General features: G+C 44.0%; 1 protein-coding gene across 3 annotated transcripts in view; it reads right to left on the minus strand.

The window, feature by feature from the left end:
* Window positions 1-23,492, minus strand: part of LOC148024382 (uncharacterized) — a 258,793-nt gene that overhangs the window by 142,481 nt on the left and 92,820 nt on the right. For all 3 annotated transcript variants that reach the window (XR_015693300.1, XR_015693299.1, XM_087694028.1), the window contains 4 exons: window positions 16,926-17,049; window positions 16,673-16,844; window positions 16,365-16,472; window positions 16,150-16,221 (listed from right to left, as the gene is read on the minus strand). Coding sequence is in view for 1 of the 3 variants with exons in the window: in XM_087694028.1 (XP_087550154.1) it covers window positions 16,150-16,221; window positions 16,365-16,472; window positions 16,673-16,844; window positions 16,926-17,049 (476 nt within the window). In the remaining 2 variants the exon portion in view is untranslated. The remainder of the gene's footprint in view (window positions 1-16,149; window positions 16,222-16,364; window positions 16,473-16,672; window positions 16,845-16,925; window positions 17,050-23,492) is intronic.

Here is a 23,492-nt window from a genome sequence, read left to right on the forward strand (position 1 = left end):
GTTCTATACACTGCACTACCAGGCTCCCTGGCCTTCCTCCTTGCATCTATGCCAGATGGGTTGGACGCACTGATGCACCATCAATTCTGCACCCTGGCATACTCCCTCTGCACCATTCCTTTGTCTCTTCCTAAACCAGGTGTGAGCTATGGGTTTTCATTCTGATTTCCTCAAGTAATATCAGTCATGGGGTGAGTGACGGCTCTTTCATTCCATATGAGTGATTGAGAGTTGAGTGCAATATCCCTCGCTATCGACGAATTTCCTGCGATTCCTTCAACCAGCTACCTCCCTGGGTGCTGCCGCGTGGTCCCTGCCATGAAGGATGTGTGCTGTGAAGATATCTTGGTACCTCCTGCAGCTGACAACGATAGTGGACGTGCCATCGACAGTCAACCTTGATTCTCGACAACATGAACCAAGTTTTTCTAACCCTACACCTTCTGTTGTCAGTGACGGTAATGTTTTAAGTGTGGGGACGTTAGCGGTTGGTCTGTTGTGTGGTACTAGGTCCCTGTTGCTCGATCAACCCTATCCATTAAGGTTTTAAGAGTGGGGACGCGTCCCTGCGCGTCTACATTGCATACCCCTCTGCATTTGCCTTAACCTGATAATGCATCTATGTCAGCCCTGCTTTTACCCTCATGGGGTCCCTTCCCCACCCACCCGTCCATTTCTACCCCACCCTTAGGGCCGTTCCCTTGAAGTTTTCCTTCATTCCCTGATTTTGTTGTCTTTCCATACGAACGCACCCTACGTTCACCGCACTTCCAATCCAAATTTATAGCCCTGTTCATCCCTTTGAACTGACCATTTTTCCTTTTTACCAACCCCTATTCCGACAGACGATTCTCATGTTATTAATTTTTGACGTATTTTACGTAAATTTGACCGTTTTCCATATGAACACGTCTTGCTTACTTCGGAACGGTGATCTGACGTGATAGCCCTGTCCTACCCCTCCTCCTTGACATTTTTCCTTTTTACTCCGTGTCATTTCGATGTACGGTTCATCCTTTATTAACTTTTGCGGGTTTTCGAGTCTTTTTCGTGCTTATTTTTCACAATTTTCCATGTAAACCTGCCCTATTTTCACCGGAATTCCAGTTTAATTTGATAGCCGTGTCCTGCCAGCCTTCCCCACACTTTTTCCTTTTTTCTCCCACCTTTCTCGACTGTCGAATTTTTAATTATTAATTTTTCTGCGAGTTTTTACTACATTTTTCGTGTTTTTTGCATGTGAACCCCTCCTAATTCCCCCGGAACTCAGTTTTGATGTGATAGGCTTGTGCCTTCCCTTCCCTCGCACATTTTTTCTTTTTTCAACCCTTTGTTCCAGTGAACTGATTTTTTGTTATTAATTTTCCACCTCGTTTTCGGGTGCCATTTTTCCGTTTTTCCCATGTGAACACGTCCTATCTCGGTCGAAACTCTCTTTTGACGTGATAGGGTTGTTGGACACGTTTCTGCACCTTTTTCCTTCTTTCGGCCCTGCATTCTAGCAAGCAGATTTTGCGATATTAATCTGCATATGTGTTTTCGGGCCTGTTTTTTACATTTTTCCTATGTGAACGCCCTCATTTTCCTCCGGACACCCCGTCTTTCTTTTCCCTCCTCTCTCGGTCCATTTTTCCTTTTTCCGGATTTTGGTTTCGCCGAACCGTTTATGAGTTATTAATTTTTCTTTTTTTTTCGTGTTCTCGCGTCTCGCCTTGCGCGTGAACGCATGCGTTTTCATTTTTCCGTAACTTGAGACGCCCCCGTCGCGTCTACAACTTGCGTGTCGACGTCCCCGCCCCGTCGGGTCCCACTACCACAAATTTTTTTACCCCCGCCCCGCGCATGCGCACGGGACGGGGGCGTGTCACCTTTCTGTCTCTTTTTTTTTCTTTTAATTAATTAATTTTATTAATTTTATTAATTTTATTTATTTATTTATTTATTTCCAAAACTTCCCCCCCTAACAGACACCCCCCCTATCCAACCAACTTCCCTCCCTCTCTCTCTCTCTTCTTCTTTTTCTTCTTCTTCTTCTTCTTCTTCTTCTTTCTCTCTCCTACCCCTCTTTCTCTCTCCCCGACCCTTCCCCCATCTTCCCCACCTGCTGCTCCTCCTTCCTCCTCTCTCCACCTTCCTCCCCCTCCCTTCTTCCTCCCTCTCTTCTTCTTCCCCTCCCTTTCCTTCCCCCCTCTTCCTCCCTCCCCATCACCTCCTTCTCCCGCCTCCATCCCCTCCTCCCTTCACCCTCCTCCCCTACTTCCCCTAGTCCCCCGCCTCCTCTGTCCCTCCCGCCTCCATCCCCTCCTTCCTTCACCCTCCCCGCCTCCATCCCCTCCTCCCCTACTTCCCCTACTCCCCTGCCTCCTCTATCCCTCCCGCCTCCATCCCCTCCTCCCCTACTTCCCCTCCTTCCCGCCCCCTCTGCACCTCCCCCAGGCGCTCTCTTGTCGACCCCCCGGCTCCGCCACCCTCGGCGTCCCTCTCCCCGGTCGCCTCCTCCCACGGGCTCCCTTCCGCCCGCCCTCGGCATCTCTCTCCTGCAGCCGCCGCCGTTGATACACCGCCGCCGTTTTCCGTCACCGCCGCCGGATCCGCCGTGCCTCCGCCCTCACCGCCCGCCAGCCACGCCACCACCCCCTCCCTCCTCCTCCTCCTCCTCCTCCTCCTCCTCCTCCTCCTCCTCCTCTCACTGGTAAGTTAGTTAATTTTAACTAACTTAATTAACCCTAATTAATTTAGTTAATTTTAGTTAGGTTATACTAACCCCACTCTAGTTAGTCTAACCCCCCCTCCAATCAACTAACCCCACTCTAGTTAGTCTAACCCCCACCCTAGTCACCTAACCATGATTAGGTTAAACTAACCCCCCCTAGGTTAAACTAGCCCTAGCCTAGTTACCCTAACCCAAGTTGAGTTAACTAACCCTAGACTAGTTGACCTAACCCTAGTTAGTTAGGTTAACCCCCAGTTAGTTAGGTTAACCCTACCCTAGTTAGACTAACCCTACTTAGTTCAACTAACCCTACCCTAGTTCAACTAACTTTAGCCTAGTTCCACTAACCCACCTTAGGTTAGTTTCCACAAACCTAACTTAGTGTACTAACCTAACTTAGCCTACCCCAGACTAACCTGACTTGCCTTGCCTTAGTCTACCTACCTGACTTTGCCTAGCCCAGACTAACCTAGTTCCATTTGCTTAACTTGACTTGACTTAATCTGACTTACATGATTTACACAGACTACCAGGACTTAGTGTATATGCTATGGGCAAGGTGCACTTAGTTTGCAAGGTTATTGCGATGCAAACATGGAAGGTGACTTAGACACTAGTAGGTCCACCAGCGGATATGTCTTTACAGTTGCTGGTGGGGTTGTTTCTTGGTGTTCCAGGTTTCAAAACATCGTTGCACTGACTACCACTAAAGCTGAATACATATCAGCTATTGAAGCTTCTAAGGAAGCTATATGGTTGAGCAAACTTGCAAAGAATCTCGACATGTCTATGGGTACTACAGTTTTGGGATGTGATAGCCAAAGTGTTGTGTATCAGGCTAAGAATGCTATGTATCATTCATGCACAAAGCATATAGATGTGCGATATCACTTCATCATACAGATTCCGGAAGATGGTCTCATCACATTGACCAAGATCAAAACATAGGACAACCCCGCGGATGTTCTCACTAAAAGTGTAAGCAAAGCTCAGCATGAGCATTGCATACGACTAGTGGGAGTTTGTTAGAGGTTCACTTCAAACCTTTAAGTGGGAGGTTGTTGGGATAAAAGCCTATTTGACCTCTGTGTATAGTACAAGCACGTTATTTAGCTGTACATGCGAATGCACCCTTACGTGCCCCAAGTATAAATACATTTTATTCTTTGTGTACCAACTCATTGTTGATACACTCAAATCTAATCATACTTTCACTCTCCCTCTCTGACTCTTGCTGTCACGCTCTCACACTCACTCCTCAAACTACTGTACATCCCCAACTAAGACCCAACAAAATTGACACTGAAATTTATTTTACTTGGTCTAATAAGCAAAGAGGGGATGCATTAAGAAAGGCACGGCTTGACCCCACATAGGTTTTTGCAAGTAGTCTCCCATCATATGTAAGGGCCTCATTTAAAGTGTATAAAGACATAGCCATGTCTGACCATTTTCCAATTCAACTCTCACCTTCTAACAATGACAGCATAGTCTACTCAGGGCGGTTTCATGCAAACCCCTCTCTATTCAAAATTGACTAGGTTAGGAGAAGTGTGCAAAATACATAGGGCTAGTCATTTTCCTCTATACTCTTGCCTGCTATTGTGTGGCAACACGCTACCAAACAAACCGAGGACTTGCTAAGAGCAATGAAACAACACTTTGTCTCCCCAAAGACAAATTAGAGCACAAAAATATGGCATGTGTAAACTAGAAAAGGAAGTGGACCAGGGCAATCTTGAGGAACAAAATGAGCTACTTAAACTTAAGCTAGAACTCAAGCAAGGGAAGGAATGTGAAAGCTAAAAAACACCTCTTCACCATAACATGGTGGATGGACAAAATCAATGGACCAATCAAAGAAATATTCCAATTGTGAAGAAAGAACAAGTAAATTCTTCCTCTCACGGTTGATGATCAAGGGAACCAAGCCTAAGACGAATATCATAACCTATCCATAGTCCATGATTATTTTTCCAATATCTTTAGTTCTAAGCCTATTTGTGAGGGGGGTGAGAGGATCGAGGTGCAGCTGAGAGTGCAGTAGACAGTGTTAGAGTGAGAGAGACAGAGTGAAGCACGACACCCAATAGAATAGACTGACAGAGTGTGGAATGAAAGTACAGAGTACAACCCTTAGACCTTAGGGTTGTAGGGGTGTTCACACCCGAACATGGTAAGTGCCAATAAGTGTGTAACATAAGCACATAAGCACATACGAAAATAAGACTATAAGTCTGGGAGAAAAAACCTCTCCTACCAGAGTAAAAAGTCTCCCAGTGTCCTACTGATCACCGACACTCCCATATGAGCGTAGGAGTAAGTGAGGCGTGAGTCAAATACCCAACAAACCCCCCTGGAGTGAAGAGTGATCAAGAGTACAAGGATCATCCGCCACCAAAGGATATCAAATTTAAAGCATCGCGAAATGCTTCAAATTTGTCATGAGGAAGAGCTTTGGTGAAGATGTCTGCCACATTACTGGTGGTAGGACAATACACAAGGTTGATATCACCTGCATGTAGCCTCTCTCTGACAAAGTGATAATGGATCTCAATGTGTTTCGTGCGGGCATGAAACACTGGGTTCCGTGCCATTACAATGCAACTCTGACTGTCAATGAACAAAGGAGTAGGCTCCGTAACAGATACATCCAGATCAGCTAGTAAGCGTCTACGCCATATGCATTCAACTGTGGTAGTGAAAGCTGCCTTGTATTCAGCTTCACATGACGATGTGGCAACAGCGGATTGTTTCTTGCTAAGCCAAGAAATGCAAGAAGAGCTAAGAAAGAAAGAATTGCCACTAGTGGAGTGACGTGTATCATAATCACCAGCCCAATCAGAATCACTGTAAGCATGTAACTGCAGTGGTCCCCCCTTGGCATAAAGCAACCCAAGAGATCGAGTACCTTGCAAGTAACGAAAAACACGCTTGATAGCTTGCCAATGTGCATACGTGGCTGATGCATATACCTGCTCAAAGCTGAAACTGCAAACTGTATGTCCGGCCTAGTGTTGCATAGGTAGATAAGACATCCAACTATAGGAGCATATGTATGTATATCAAACAAATCACTGTCATCATAAAATGACAGTTTCAGTCCAGGTTCCATGGGGGTACAAACTGGCTTGCAATCCTGTAAGCCAAACTTCTCAAGAAGCTGCCCAATATACCTTGACTGTGATAGCCCAATACCTCGAGCATCATGTATGAACTGGATGCCCAAGTAGTAATGCAAAATTCCCAAGTCACACATGTCAAAAGTTTCCTGCAAATTTTGTTTGAATGCTGAAATCTGATCAGCATGTGTTCCAGTGAGTAGAAGGTCATCAACATAAAGACATATAATCAGCATAGATCCCCCTTCTTTACATACATAAAGGGTAGACTCAGATGAGCTGTTTAGAAACCCCTGACCAAGCAAGAAAGCATCTATTTTTGCATACCGAGCTCTAGGAGCTTGTTTCAAACCATATAGTGCCTTTTTGAGCTTGCATACCAAATGTTCTGAGCCTTCAACTGCAAAACCAATGGGCTGCTGTACATAAACTTCCTCTTGAAGTTCCCCATGTAAAAATGCAGTCTTGATATCCAGCTGATGCACTATCCAACCATAATGTGCAGCCAAAGCAATCATAGACCTGGTGGTCGTCATACGAGAAGTAGGAGCAAATGTCTCCTCATAGTCAATGCCCTTTTTGTGTGTGTAGCCTTTAGCTACAAGCCGTGCCTTGTATTTATCAATGGATCCATCTGCTTTCCTTTTCAATTTGTAGACCCATTTCATTCCAATGGCTTTCTTCCCAAATGGCAAAGACACCAAATCCCAACTTTGATTCTTAGTGATGGAATCTAATTCAGCTTGCATTGCTGCCTTCCAATGCACACTGTGTTGTGCATCCTCAAAACATTTAGGCTCTTCATTATCAAAAGTACTTGCTGCCATAACAAACTCCATGATATGTGCTGAATCATGCAAACGAGTTTGCCTTCTAGTACGATGAGCCATGGGTGCATCCAAAGGACTATCTTGCATAGTCTGCAAATACCATCTAGGTAATTGTCTAGCGTCTTGACTGTGTGCAAGCTCTTGCTGAATTTCAGTTTCAGCATTATGCTGAATATTCCGATCACCCAATGGCTGAATTTCTGCACTTTCCATAGGAACATCTGGCTGAACATTAGGTTCATTTTCTGAAGCTCCAACTGAATCACCAAAAGTAATGGGCAGCAGCCCTTCAAAAACATCACGGGCAGCCTGATATGTGTCCAAACCAGCCAAGGATAATTCTAATTTTTCATCAAAAACAACATCCCTACTGACAAAAACCTTCTTTGTAATGGGATCATAGAGTCTGTAGCCTTTGCTCTCACTACTATATCCCATAAAAATGCACTTAACAGCCTTGTTGTCCAACTTTTTTCTAAGTACCTGTGAAATATAGACATAGGCAAGACACCCAAAGATACGGAAGTGGCCAACAGAAGGTTTACGACTGTTCCAAGCCTCAAAAGGTGTGATGGTCTTCAAGGCTTTGGTAGGGCATCTGTTCAAAATATGGCAAGCACACATGACTGCTTCCATCCAAAAACTATGAGGCAAGCTCTTTGCCTCCAGCATACATCTGGCCATCTCCATGAGTGACCGATTCTTCCTCTTTGCTACCCCATTTTGCTGTGGAGTATAGGCAGTCGTGTATTGATGGACTATGCCTTTCTGCTTCAAAAAAGAATTCAGCATAGAGGACATGTATTCCCCCCCTCGGTCCGAACGGAGAGTCTTAATTTTGCATCCAGATTGATTTTCAACAAGTGCACTGAAAGCCAAAAATGCATCATACACTTCTGACTTCTTTTTCAAACAGTAGACCCAACAAAAACGTGTAAAGTCATCAATGAATGTCACAAATAGTAACAACCGCCCAATGACATTATTTGCATAGGCCCACAAACATCTGAATGCACCAACTGCAATCTAGTTGTTGCTCTGAAAGCAACATCACGGGGAAATGAGAAACGATGCATTTTCCCCAAAATGCATCCCTCTCATAAGTGCTCAGGAGGTCTCTCCAAGAGAGGTAAGCCATCCAGCATCTAAGTACGCTACAAAAGCATCAAGCTGCCAAAGTTTACATGCCCCAAACGAGCATGCCATAACTCCGCCTGTATCATAGCAGGAGTAAGAGTGGATGTCAAGTATGCCAACTGATCTACTGAAAGAGCATCCAACTCATATAAACCATGACACAAAGATCCTGTCAAGACCAAAGTCATGCGTTCTTTATCTCTAACCATGCAACGGTCATCATCAAATGTAACCTGAAAACCACAACATGCCAAAGAGGAAATAGATAGCAAATTCTTCTTGATCCCAGGCACAAACAAACCATCCTGCAAGCGGAGAATAGAGCCATCAATGGCTGTGAGCTGAATCTCCCCAATACCACGAACAGGGTATGATGCATTATTGGCACACTGTACAGATTTCCCAACGCGAGGTGCATTCACTGAAGCAAACAAATCTCTGCGAGATGTAATATGCCTCGAAGCACCACTGTCAAATAACCAAGTGTCAACATCTTCTGTAGAGCTAAGTGCTCTATCAGCCCAAGAGATGTCAGAACTGCAAGTGTAAAAACAATAGTCCTTGTGTACAACAAAGGACGCCGACTCACTAGCAGTGGAAGGAGTAGTAGAAACAGACATTCCTGACTCCTTCTTCTTCTCTTTGGCAATTCGCTTCCTGCACTCAGTGATATCGTGGCCTGGCTTCTTACAATAATGGCATTTTCCCTTTTTAGCTTGCATCCCCCCTTGTGTTTGATTCTGTGATGTGCCAGAAGTACCAAAACTCTGTGGAGCATTTTTTACCTTGCTGTTTTTGCCTTTCTGTCTTGCCACAAAAGCCTGCTCGGAGACTATAGCATCCATACCACTATTTTTTCTTGTTTGCTCCTCCTCTAGAAGCAAACTAACCAGCTGAATAAAAGTGAGTGGGTGCTCGGCAATCCTCATGGTAAGGTTCAAGGCAGTATGAAAAGACAAGTACGAAGGAGGTAAGGAATTCAAGGTGGTGGATATCAACTGTGCATCCGAAAAGTACTCATCTACATTCATGAGCTGCTCCCGCAAGTCCTAAATCTTGTTCAAGTGATCCTGCATAGAATCACCCTCATTCATCTTCAAAGTCTCTAACTCTTTCTTCAAGAAAGAGATTTGAGTCTCATTCTTTCTTGCAAACATATGCTCCAAAGTCAGCCATGCATCTCGTGAAGAAGATGCTGAACGAATGTGAGGGATGATGGACCGCTGAACTGCCAAAGCAATCAGCGACAAAGCCTGTGCATCTCGTGTATCCCAAGCTTTTTGAGTTGCAGTTCTTGGAGGAAGTGGCTGAGGTGGAGCGGGCTGAGGTCCCCGTTGTCCACGTGCCCCTTGAGGAGGAGGAGTAACGGGAGCTATAACTCCCGGTCTAGTCTCCTCTCCACTGACATAATCCCATAAATTCTGAGCCCCTAATACATTCTTCATCATGAATGACCATAGCGAATAATTGTTTCCATCCAATCTGTCTCCTTGGATACATAGGTAAATATATCACCTCCCTGATTTGCCATGATGACAAATTTCCAAAGACAAATGAGCAATGTCAAAGCAGTAAGGGCTGAAAATCTGCAAATTTCCAGAAACTGCAGCAAGCACACTTCTCCAATTAATGTGCAAGGGTGTACTCTGTCAAGAACTGTCTTTAATGCATGCTTCCCAAGGTGCAAACAGTGCTCAGCAACACTGTAATGTCAAAATCCCGAAAATTTCTGCCAAAATTTCTGTTACAAATACCCCAGAATGTGCATTTAATGTGTCTCTGTCACAGACACAAGCATGTGTCCCAATGCAGAAAACTGATCCTGCTGCTACACGAACTCCTATGTTTGAAATAAAAAATGCAAAATGTTACCTCTGCAGAATGATTGCAGCTGACTGACGACGTGCACGGATCCCGAGGCAACGTCTGCGCACAGGAACAGGCTGGCGAACCTGGTGGCGGGCTGCTGCAGGTTCAAGAGGTGGCGCCTGCAGGAGCAGCGTCAGCACGCGCAGGTACAGGGCGCGCGCAGGGACTGGCGGCACGCGCAGGGACTGGCGACGCTTGAGGAAGCGGTAGCTGCAACTGGCCGGTGGCACACTGGGCAGAGAAGGCGGCTCCTGCAACTGGTGGGTGAAGACAGTTGGCGCGCTGGCGGCTGGAGCTGACGGCACCTGCAGGGTTGGCGACTGGAGCTGGCGGCTTGGGCAGAGCTGGCGGCTGGGGCAGAAGGTACAGTTGGGGGCTGCAGACTGCAGACAGGTGGCTGAGCTCAGAGCTGAGCTCTGATACCAAATGTGAGGGGGGTGAGAGGATCGAGGTGCAGCTGAGAGTGCAGTAGACAGTGTTAGAGTGAGAGAGACAGAGTGAAGCACGACACCCAAGAGAATAGACTGAAAGAGTATGGAATGAAAGTACAAAGTACAACCCTTAAACCTTAGGGTTGTAGGGGGTGTTCACACCCGAACACGGTAAGTGCCCATCAGTGTGTAACATAAGCATATAAGCACATACGAAAATAAGACTATAAGTCTAGGGGAAAAAACCTCTCCTACCGAGAGTAAAAAGTGCCCCTGTGTCCTACTGATCCCGACACTCCCATATGAGCGTAGGCGTAAGTGAGGCGTGAGTCAAATACCCAACACTATCTATGGAAAGGAAAAAATAAATATCCATCCTAAAAGAGTCAGGGCGAGACCAAAGTGAAACGTCCACATAGGATCCAATCAGCACACAAGACATGACACAAGCCATATCTATAAATAAAAGGGATTGGACATCAGATGCACCTCCCAACCATAGAGCCAAATGGGCTCACCCCCAAACGTGGGAGCTAGTAGCACTTCAATTCATGACTACATCTCAAGGGTTGGTGTCCCATACTACTAGTACACACTAGCAAACATGAAAAAGTTTAAAAATATGAGCATAGTCCTTGATGAATTTCTTAAAAAATCACATAAAATCCAAGAAAGATTCTACTTTTCTTATGGTTCCTAGAATAGGCCAATAAAGCACTAGTCGAACCTTTTTGGGATCAATCTGGAAACCATCAATCAAGACGACATGTCCAAGATATAACAACTCCGTGTGAAAACATTACTGTCCACTTTTCGAGAGAGTTCTTGATGGTCACCTTATTGAGATATTTATAATCAACAAAAAAGTGCATTGTGTCATCCTTACTTCTAGTGAGAAGGACATACATACCCCATGGAGATTTACTCAACTCAATAAAACCCTTACATAGGTAATCATGAGGTTGCCTAGCTATCTCATCCTTCTTTTTGAGATCCTGTACACTTTTACCTTAATGATCTTGGACAAGAGACATCTTGTAGGCCCCAAAACTAGTGCCCCTTGCGATATTTCTTTAACCTTAGTTGCTAATGGATTGTATATCAGCTGAGATTCCACAATCTCCTTTGCTGATTCAAAAGCCCCTTGCTATACTAACAATTAGCAAGCAATTTGGGCCAATTTCCCCTTGATTTACACCCATGACTTGCACTAATGGAATCCCAAATTTGCCAAATGCTGCCCCGATTCACAATGGGTGAGTTGGCATTTGAAATCCCTAACAATTCCTTAAATTTCAGGTGTTGACTTCAAGGTACGATGCCCTTTATTGATGGCACTAGTCCCAAGATAACTACTAAACATTAATTTTTGCAAAACTTTAGGATTTACAGCAGAAATTGTCTTGCTATCCACTGATCTTCTCCAAATGGCTGAGAAATGCTAAGATAACCTAATCATGGACTAGAGAAGGTGCAAGAATGTTGGAGAGAGAGAGCCCCTTGATTTTCTTCGTGGGAAAAGCTTGAAATTGGCTGCTGCCTGCTCTAGTCAGCCCCAAATGCTATCGCTTGCTGCTAGGAAGATCACTTAATGTTGTCGCCAGCCTTGGCTGCTGTTGCCTGCACCTAGAAGCTCCAAATCTGCAATCGCCAGCCCCTGATTGGTCTCTCCTACTGTTGTCTCCCCATAAGGTTTTCCAATGGCTGAAAATCAGACCAGCAACTGCTCCTTCCTCCCTCCCATAAGCTGAAAACATTGAATGGCTCTCCACCAGCCCCTAAAACGTTTTTCTCAATTGCATGGGTATTTTTGCCAAATGACAATCTTATAATCCCATTTTCCAGAAATCTCCGAATGGTAGCCTTCTTAGCCCATTTTCCAGCAATCTCCAACCATTAAATTAATCTCCAAATGGCAGTCTTCTAATCCCATTTTCCAGCAATCTCCAATCATTTTCGCCAAATGGTAGCCTTCTAATCCCATTCTCCAGCAATCTCCAACCATTAAATTAATTTTTAAAATTAATTAATTATGAAGATTAATTTCCGCCCTTTTGACCCTATCCAAAATTAAATGTGCCCATCTACAATTAAATTGGTTAGGCCATTTGCAACCTAAAGTGGTGCTCATCCTCAATTGAAGCTTAGATTGGCATTAACTAATTAATTAATGCCTAGTTGCTAGTGTCACCACCGACACTTAATGGCCAACTATCTATCTTAGGGTCAAAATTGACACCAACTAACAACCAAAGCCTAGCTTGCATAACTTGTCACAATTTTTGCCTTTGACATTCACTAACTCCTCAAGGTCCTTGGCCATAAACCATGAGATAACTACCATGTAATTTATCAAATGTTACTAGCAAGTTAAAGCATCTAAAAAAATTCATATCCCTACCGCAGCCAAGGCATCGGACAAAGTTTGCATGTCAATTGTTCAATGGCCTACTAGGACTACAGAGGTGATTGTTATCTTGCCAAGGGATCCCAAGGATCACCCTAGAGAGACCAAGGCATCGGACAAAGGATGCCCGTCGGCTATCCAATGGTCTACTAAGACCTGCAAAGGTAGATGGAATCACATTGAACCTTTTTTTCTTTTTGTGGTGGAGAAGATATGGTTTACAGCTTGTCAAGTAATTGTGTCCCATGGGGAGAATGAAAAGAGATGGTTAGATTCAACACATCACAAAACAAATAAGCTATCCCAACCACTCGAGGGTGTCGATGACGAGGGAAAAGGTGAAGAAATATGGAATGTGGTGAGAAGAACCACCAGTGGACACAACTCATGATCTGCTTAGGGATGCTCTTCAAAATGAGATACATTGAGTAATGCTACATGATAAGAATGTGCATGCAACAAGTGCCACTTGACCAATGTCCCTCGTGGGAAAATTGTTCACTTGCCCAAGCACTCTTTTACAAAGATACGATGATCATGCAATGCAAAGGGGAGGCACAACAAGAAAGGAAGGCCAATATCAAAGACAATTGCCAAAACCTACAGAATACCATGAAAGGATAAGAACCCCCTCTCAACCATGGATGTCAATGCCGAACAAGGAAGAGGAACCTGATGTCGGTCTTTCTCTGGGGCAGAGAACTATGATGCAACTGATTATGAAGGTAGACCTCATACCCCTTACCCAAAAGAGCCAAAGGAGGATCAACCATCTGGATACATGGAACTATCAATCGCATTCACTAACATGCCAATACTCAGCATAAACCATGGCTGAAACTGTCAATGGCATTTACTAACATGTTGTTGTCCATGAAAGGAGCAGGATGGGATTTGCAAAGCAGTGGGTCAAGGGAATAGTAGCTCTTTACTCCTCAGCTAGCAGTTGAGTTATGAACAGTTGGGCATGGGGAGAGAGATTCAACATTCAAAGATCAATTAGACAAGGTTGCCTACTAGTCCCCCTTCTTGTTCATATTTGTAGCACAATCCATGAGCTCCTTCTTGAGACACAAATCCACATGTATCAAAGGCATCAAGTTACTCATCCTATAGTTTGAGGAGCTTTTCGATGTGGGGTTTACAGATGACACATCAATCTATCTAGACGAGGATGAGAGTAACTTTAGAGCCTTTGTACCGGCCATGGAGATATTTTGTAGAGCACCAAGTGCCTTAATTAATTGGCACAAGTCCTATGGATTTTGGGTATGTGACACTAGGCAGCCAGAGTGGTGACCGCATGAGGATTTCACATGGGTTCCTTGCAAAACCACGGTGAGATATCTTGGATGCCATGTGGGGATTGACATTACCTTAGAGCAAAAATTGAGACCTCTTCTCTGAGCATAAGACAAAAGCATCTTTATTGGAGCTCAATGAGTCACTCACTAGCAAAGAGAGCAATGGTCGCCAACCAAGTCCTTCTTGCAATTATGTGGTGCATCACTTCCTGTTGGGCATTCTCCACGTCATACATTGGCCAAGTGAAGTGCCTTATCAGAAACTTCATTTGGTCTAGAGGAGATGGGAGCTCAACCAAGGCGAAGGTTGCTTTGGATGTCATCATACAACCTAGATCAAGGGAGGCGTCTGGATCATAAACCCAGACAACCAAAGCAAAGCCTTCATGTCTAAGTTCATTGTTAGGGGTTGCTTCTAGGTGAGGAGTCTTGAAAGAAACTTCTAATAGGGAGGCTAGAAGCTATGACACCTACACACGAGGGACCATGGCAGCCAAGCATCCACTAGATTTTTCAACAAATTAGGACTAGGGATTTAGGGAGGAGCTTTGAGGTCAAATTCGCAACTATTATTATCAAAGCCTAGAGATCTATACTACCAAGGCTTCACTAGCGACCCCCCACTGCATCCGAAGAAAAGAGAAGGCAGCCTCTTCTCTTCAATCACATTTTGTGATTAGACACCGGCCACACTCTTTGGACAGAGGACATATTTATTATGGGAGGGATTCTATTTACAAGTTGCTATATCAGTGGGAGATTGGTTTGCATTCTAAGAGCTACCACAAGAGGCTTAGAGATAGAGACTACAAGGGCTCATAGAAGCTAGAGTTATGATTGAGGCCCTGACAATGGGAGAACTACCAAATTGGCAGACAGATATAGGCATCTCTCGGACCTGGATTGGTCCTTCTCTAGAGGGGACATTCTTCTAGTAGTCTTTGCAACTAGCGGAGATAGGACATTTACTTTTATGGTTGAGAAGGATGGTGGTCTCCAACGAGAAGACCTCGACCAAGTAGCATTTGTTGGATGCTCGAGACAGAGGATCATAGTAGTTGCTCACTTTGAGAGGAAGTGGCACATTGATTGAGACCCAGCCACCTGTCTCATTGATGGATGGAGATACTGGGCTTACCAGAGGAGATATCTATAGAGATTAGAGTAGGATCCACAAGAGTGGGTGTGCGGGGATCTGTACCTTGATAGACCTTGTGATGTGCCCTTCTTTGGCTACACTAGGAGATCGGGGAGGAGAATATAGATGAGCAGGATCGGAGCACATCCAGTAGCCTCCCCCCCCATTGACACAAAGAGGGAATCCCTGAGGAGCTCCTATGCAACTTTTGGAGGAGGCTTCATGATGGCTTCAGGCTAGGAAGATCTCTCTCTTCATATAGCTTGTAAGAAGCATGTGTGAGATGTGGTGAGCCAGTGGAGACATGGGGACATTGCCTATGGGACTGCCCTAGAGCCCATGAGGTTTGGAGAGTCCCTAGATTGGTATTTAATGGCACAACAGAGACCATGGTGGTTACCTGGTGGGCTGTATAGATAGAGGCCCAGCATGTGGCTATACGGATGTTCAGGGGAGCTACTCTTTTCTCATCAATGGACAGAACCTGAGAAAGATTCCCACTCCAGATTAATCACAGGCATAGTGGACCCATGGATACTGCCATCGACAGGAGTTGATTGCCAGTATCATAGCCTGGTATATTTGGACTGCGAGATGCAGCCATGCTATTGACCTTCTGGATGTATCCACAGCGGAGACTCTATCAAGGATCTGGACAGAGATCGTTCACACTCTCTGCAGGAGATGGGAGAGGATGTAGGGTAGCTCTAAGAGGATGAGGAAGAGAAGAGAGACTTTTCTGCAGACATGGGATTCAGGCACCTTCTTCCACACTGTCCCTCATATGGTTTGGCATTGCAGATCACCGGATTGGTTGTTCACACAACCAGTGTATTTGTGATGTCCTTAGTTAGTCTTCACAGAGTTCCTTCTACTTTGTATTTTACCTCAGGTTATTCACCAAGGTGTTACTAATGAAATTTCTTCTCTTGGACAAAAAGAGAATTATTTTATCAATATGCACATTTTATCTGTTACTACAAGGAAACTCAATAACAAGGTGAAACCATTTTCTCCGACTTATGTAAGGAGAAAAAACAAGGCATGAGCCTTCTTTTCCTATCTAATCATCTCAGGAAACTAGATCAGCAGCCTGTATGACTATGGCCAAAGTTGTCTATTATGAGTTTTGCATATAATTTTTCTAAATCCCAAATCCTTGACATCTATTTTAAATAAAGATTCTGTAAATATTTACCAGATATAGATGTGATTGATTCCAGCAAATCCATCTCCTCATCCGTTGGAGTAGGGGGATCATCATCTTCATCTGTCAGTTGGAAATAATAAGAAAATCAAGAGCTGAACATGGAAGACAACATCAAGAGATACACTTGACAGCAAGCAAAGGAATAGATCTATAGATCGGAAGAAATTTAATTGACAAACACATTCAAAGAACAGAGAATGCACCTGATTCTACAAAGTCCTCTTGATGCAAACTGGTACAATAAGCATTATAATCCAGCTCAACACTTAAAACACCACAAAATTCTTCTGAAGTGTTCTCAGCAAATGTACCTTCACAATAGTGCAGTGATTATTCAAAGATGTACTGGATGAAACTTTCAGATTATAGTACACATTTTAAAACTACATACAACTGATCGCATAAGTTTACAGCACATCCTATATAACATTATATATTTGCAGAAATAATTTATACAAAACTGATTGCATTAGAGCATGTCCTATTAAAAAGAGGTCAGCAATGTCCTTACCGCATGAATAGAAGGGAGGATCTTTCCACAACCGTAATAGGTGTTTCTTGATTTCTAAAACACCAGTCTCATTGACAAAGCAAAAATTGGTCCATCCAACCATGCTTGATTGTACTTGATCCGTACCACACAGTGCTCCACGATATAGTGCCAAATTTAGACGTACTTCCTTCTATGCAAAAAGTTTCTTATTAGGTTACTAGCAATTAGATATCTACACAGAAGCTTTGGGATAAGACAATTATAAGTTCACCTGTGGTAAGTCTACTAGCAATATCGGGAAAGTTAAGAGTTCATTCCATCTTAGATTAGTACATCCTAAAACGAATGTTGTTGATAGCTCAATACTTTGGGCAAGTTTCTCTCCACCATGATACCTACAACAACATTTTGCTGTAGTTAGTTTAAAAAAAAGCATCTTGGATGTTTTTTCTAATTTTTAGTATATCATGAGAAACCAAAAGGGTGATAATGAAATAGTTTGAGGTCTAAAATGCTAACACATAGAGAACAACTTAACTATACAAGGGAGGAGGAAGGCTTTGGGTCCTCTAATAATTGTCAGATATTTTGGCAGGTTCAAACAAAATCTTTAAAAGGTTTTTACACTTTTTTCCAAACAAGAAGCAAAGCACCTTCTGTATCGTAATACCATGCTATTGTAGCATCCACAAACACCACCGATGATTGACTAGCATGCACATTGCACCCAAGGGATAAGTATCTATGATAGACTTTTCTGTACCCCATGTCTACTGTTTCTATAGAAGCACAAAGTCTGCGGCTACTAAAGTCGTTCCACTTACGACATCCACACTGCTACTTCTGCCATCATCATCATTATCCCTTGACCTGTATCTTAATATTCACCTTCTTCCAACAGAAGCATCTCATGCCAACAGAACCATCTCTTGCCACTTGCTTATACTCTCCCACTGCCTGTTTGCTTTTGCACTGCCTATGTGGTCCTTACACTCTTGCCACCTCCCTTTTCTTCTCTCCTGCACTCCTGACCATAACTTGTTCCCACCCTTTTTTCCTGCTATCTTTTCTCCTTAGCCCCTGCCTTCACATCCCCTCCATTTTACTTTATTATATTCTCTGCAACTTCTAACTTCAGTTGAGCCATCATTTTCCTATTGCTTCTCTTCTTCCAGGTTTGCTCCTCGTCCTTGTCCATTTCAATTTCTTGTCTCTAGACCTCGTAGCTGCCCTTTCCTGTTTAGTAGCACTTACCTTCTACCAAATTTCCATGAGTTTTTCTTCTGTTTCTTGCAGTTTGACATCTGCAACATCATTTGCATACTTAACTCTCAAGAAGTGTACTGATATGGGTCCGTTTCATCATGACTTTATGGAAGCCTTTCCATGAATTTCACAATTGATCTCGCTTTTAGTTGGCTGGAGCAGTAGATGTATGGCCAAGTATGAATTGCCTCTTCAAGGATTTTTCAGATCTAGGTTTTTTGGACAAATGATGGCATAAATTAATTGGCAAAGATACCTCTTTCACCACTAGCTCATGCATTGCATATGCCACTCGTTTCATTACCCATCATTTCCACCTTTGAGGATGTGCATTTGACCCCTTGAATCAGCTCCTTGACTCCTTCAGCTTTCTGGCTACAGAGAGACACTGACTTCTAGAACTTATTTCTTCCATAGAAAAGAAATTTCTATTAATGACACCTCAGAGGACAAACTGTCTTGTAGCCCTGTCATGCTTTTTGGTGCAACATCATCATCAAAGAAATAACACCTCCCATGCTAACTCACAAAGCCTTGTATCCTGATCGCCTGAGATAGCATGCTCCTCACCTCCTTCCTTGCTAATGGCGTCACTTGGCAGATTTGTATTCCTTTCCTCGTAGAACACTCCTTCTGGGAATGTGACAGGAGGCAGCCAGATTGACAACCCCATGAGGATTCAGCTAGGTTCCCCATAGAACTGCATTGAGATATCTTGGATGCCATGTGAGGATTGACATCACTTCAGAATAGAAGTTGGCACCTCTTCGCTTGAGCATCATGAAAATAGCTCCTTCATTGGAGCTCCACAAGGCTCTCATTAGCAGGGAGAGCAATGGTAACCAATTAATTCTCCTTGGATCCATGTGGTACATCACTTCCTATCGGGCATTCTCTAGGTCATGCATCGGCTAAGTGCAGGGCCTCATCAGGAACTTTAAAAGGTTAGGAGGGGATTGTACACCACATGGGAATACTAGACATGAGCTCTTTTGTATAACATAAGTTAGTCTTTTTATTTGTAAAAATTACATGGTGCAACAAACAGAATCTGAGCAAGGAATAGAGAGTGCAAATTAAATATGAGAAGAATAGAAACTTCTTTAATTCCAAGCAAATTGATACAAAGATGGCTCTATCCACCCGTGTGCTTTCACTCTGAAGCTTAGATGGTGATCTAGTCAATTGATAGGTGAAAAGCTGAAGGCTAGCTAGAAGAACTCTGACTAGGTGATTGATTATGGCTTTGGAAAGATCCTCCTTTTATAACCTCGTAAAGCAATCAAGTCAACCTATCCCGGACCCACCATATTATAAACCTTCCTTAGTCAGCCAAGGAATATTCCCTTTACTGTTAAGCCAGGAAAAGCTTTCGTGGGCCCCTAGCCCCAAAATAGGGGGTCCTTGATAATTCCCATGCCCTACAACTCCATGCAATGTGCCTTGAGTTTCTACCAACTTAACTACTCTATCTAACCCAAAGGCTAGACCCACAAATGTCACCTTTTTCCCATCCAATTACATAGACCTCATCTAACATATCAGATAGGATCTAACTAATGTTTGGGCTCACACATGGCTTCTCCTCGTAATGGGGGCCTTATAAATTTGACCACCATGGATCATTGGTGGCACCTTACGAGGGTGGAGCATAGAGCATATCATTATCTTGTACGAGGAAATTTACTAGTTTCCCTTTCGCTATTGGCACTTGGGTATCATGCACTCTTGACACACTGCACAGACTTTCCAACAAGAGCTCCAATAATGGAGGAAAACAAATCCTTGCGAGATGTGATATGCCTAGAAGCACCATTGTCAAAGAACCATGTGCTCATATCCTCAGTAAATCTAAATGCTCTATCAATCCAAGAACAGTCATGACTGCATTTGTAAAAACAATAGTCCCTGTCTACAACAAAAGACGCGGACTCAATAGCAATAGAAGGTGCATCAGAAAAAGACATCCCTGACTCCTCCTCCTCCTTGGCTATGCGCTTTCTACATTCTGTGATGTAATGTCCTAGAGCTTCTTGCAATAGTGACACTTGCCCTTCTTGGCTTGCATGTCCCCTTGTTTCTTGCTACTTTGTGAAGCACCTAATGTCCTAGAGCTTTGCGGAGCATTTTCAGCTTGACTGCCCTTGCCCTTCTACCTTGCCATAAAAGCATACTCAAAGGCTATAACATCCACACCATTGTTCTTTCTTGTCTGCTCTTCCTCTAAGAGCAAACTAACCAACTGAAGGAATGTAAAGTGGCTATTGGGAAATCCTCATGGTGAGGTTCAAGGCCGTAAGAAAGGCCAAATATAAGGGCGGCAATGAATTCGAAGTAGTAGATATCAACTGCACATCTGATTAATACTCATCTACATTCATAAGTTGCTCACACAAGTCCTAAATTTTATTTACATGATCCTACATAGAATCACCCTCATCCATCTTCACAGTCTCAAGCTCTTTCTTCAAGAAAGAGATGCGTGTCTCATTCTTTCTAGCAAACATCTGCTCAAGGTCAACCATGCTTCTCGTGAAGAAGTTGCAAAACAAATGTGTGGGATGATAAACCACTAAACTACCAATGCAATGAGCGACAAAACTTGAGCATCTCGTCTGTCCCATGCCTTTTGTGATGTTGATCTTTGGGATAGCGGCTGAGTTGGATCAAGCTGAACAGGTTGAGCCAAAGCAAGAAAAATAGGCTGAGCCAGCTGAGTTACCCTTTGTCCACGTCCTCCTCGAGGAGATGTAGCAAGAGCCACGACTCCAAGCCTAACTTCTTCACCGCTGACATGACCCCAAAGATTCTTTACAATTAGCACATTCTTCATCATAAAAGATCATAGAGAATAGTTGTTGCCATCCAACCTGCCCTTGGTCACATATGTAAATATATCACCTCCCTGATTGGCCATGATAAATGTCACTAATCAAGGAGAAAAAGAGCAATACTTCAAGCTAGACCATCCTGGAAATCTTACAATTTCCAAAAATTATAGCAAACACTTTGCTGTAATTAGCAATATTTTACAACACACTATCAAAAACTGTCCGAAATACATGCTGTCCAAGGTGCAAACAGTGCTCAGCAGCACTAAAAATGCAAAAGCCCCAAAATTTATTGCCCCAAAATGCACAAATTCAGTCTATTTCAAACTGTCACCGACATACATTTGCCAAACGCTGAGTTGACAACAAAAGCCCCAAATTCTAACCTGAAATGCACAAAATCTTTGTGAGAAATGTGTCCCAGACACTTGCAAGAGCAAAGAGATGCTACCCGAGCACAAGCCCCTTCCAATGAATGAGATTTGAATTAAAAAATGATAAAATGTTTTTCTTTTACCTCTGACTCTGAGCTATGGCAGGTCGGTGATGGCCGAGTGGTGGCTAGACGGCCTCCCAAGGGAGGCGCTGGTGGAGCTCAAGCTTGAGGCAGTCAAGCTGCGCAGGGACTGGCAGGGCACCTGCAGTGCTGGCAGTGCCTGGACAATGGGACACAGGGGACACAATGAGCAGCGGGGGCAGGCACCTACAGAATGGCAGACAGGTCAGGGGCTACACAGGCAGTTTAGGCGGACTTAGTAGTGCATAGGACCAAATCGGCGGTCATTGATCAGGGACTGGGAGAGCAAAGCTGGAGGGCGTCTGCATGGCGGCGCAAGCAAAAGACACTTGGGTCGAACTCTGGTGGCTCTCATGGTTCAGGCCAGGTGACAAACTGCAGGTTGTGCCTGGCGAGGCCGACTGGCTTTGGCAGACTGACAAGCTGGCTATCGGACTAAAGCTGCTGATGGTGCCAAATGCAGCCTCTAGCTATGGGGTTGAGGACATCTTAAAGATGGCAGCTCAGCACGAGCTGAGTTGAGCAAAGGGCTACTCTGATACTAAATGTGAGAGGTGAGAGAATGTACAGAGATCAAAGCTCAAGCTCAGCTAAGAGTACAGTTGACAGTGAAGAGAGTGTGTGAGTGTGATAGCACAACACCCAATGGAATAATCTGAAGAGTGTGAGGCGCAAGTACAAAGTACAACCCTTAAACCTTAGGGTTGCAAGAGTGTTCACAACCAAAAGATATAAAACACAATAAGTGCCCAAATAGTGTTACATAAGCACACAAAATAAAAGAAAATAAATCTGGGGGAAAAAACCTCTCATAAGGAGAGTAAAAAGTGCCCATGTCCTACTGAGGATCACCGATACTCTTCTATGAGAGTAGGCATGAGTCAAAACCAACAAAAGGGAGTGCCTAGGGCAGTGAAGGCAGATGGAGAGCTAACAGGGGCAAGATGGAGGTGGGCAAGACAGATGCTATTTGACAAGGACTAGCCGGGTAATTGTTCACTAGCCAAGATTGTGGCGGGCAGGGCTGTTGTGACGGGCAAGTAAGTGGAAGGCGCGTAAGGAATTTTGGTAGGCCACCAGGACTGTGACCTGGGATAGGTCTCTGGTAGGCCACTATTGGCACGCAATTCAAAGCCTGTGGTGGCTGTACAGTTCAAAAGTGACAAGCAGGTTAGTGATTAATGCTGCGCAGGGTGTTGAGCTAAAACACGCTTTTTAGCTAATTAGCATTCTCAAACAGCTCCAAAACACACTTGATTAATGAAAAACCCTAAAATGGCAAGCGGTCCGAGAGAGTTTCAGTGGTCCCCCAAAAACCCTAATTCTTTGGGGCACCCTTGAACATCTATAAATAGACAGGCTGCCCCCATTCAGCCTCATCCCTCTCGTGTAGGTTTCCCACCCTTGTGTGCATCTAGATCTCAGCCATCAGTCTCCCACCACATGGCGGTCCCCAACCTTCACGACTGCTATCAACACCTCATTCTACTGCAGCGTTCTAGTACTATGTTTTATTGCCGTGTTTTACTGCAGAGTTTTGCTATGGCATTCTACTACTGCATTATATTGCGGTGTTCTACTGCTGCGTTATACCGTCACGTTTTACTGTGGCATTCTACTGCTACATTTTGCTACTTCAGCCACATCATCAGGCATCATCCTATGCAATTACCTCAGTCTCCTCACACTCAGGTGATCAACGTTTGATGTTTCTCTTACTCCGTTAGTCTGACTAGTGGGCACAGCACTTGCGATCCGTTTCCGGTGGACGTCACTCTCCGACACATTGCTCTGCCCTTGAGTATCTGTGCACTCTTACATTCATTTGCAATATTCATTCACTTCAGAGTTGTGTTCTTCTCTCCCTTCTTCTATTTGTGTTTGAGTTTTGAGTTTTGCTTTCTATGTCTGTGCCTATCTCTTTGTGTTTCTATCCTAGTTGTACACTCTGTGTTTCCTCAGTGCAAACTCTAGCAGTTTTCTTCACATGGTATCAGAGCCGGTTCTCTTGTAAAGAGTATCCTGCAAATATTGTGCAGAGCTAGTCTTTGTGCGAGGCACACAATACAACTCGTTACCAAATCACAATGTCCCGGACACCTTCTCTAGTTCCTATGATGTCCTATCAAGCTTCTCCATCACTGAAGGCCCTGAGACGGCATTATGGACTCCCTAAGGAGGACGACACTCCACTTTCACCTTCACCTTCCTTTTCTACTCCTAT

This window comes from Lygodium microphyllum, chromosome 15 (genome assembly GCF_053477565.2).
Source record: "Lygodium microphyllum isolate KBCC chromosome 15, Lygodium_microphyllum_v1.1.10, whole genome shotgun sequence".
In the NCBI taxonomy this organism is placed as follows: domain Eukaryota; kingdom Viridiplantae; phylum Streptophyta; class Polypodiopsida; order Schizaeales; family Lygodiaceae; genus Lygodium; species Lygodium microphyllum.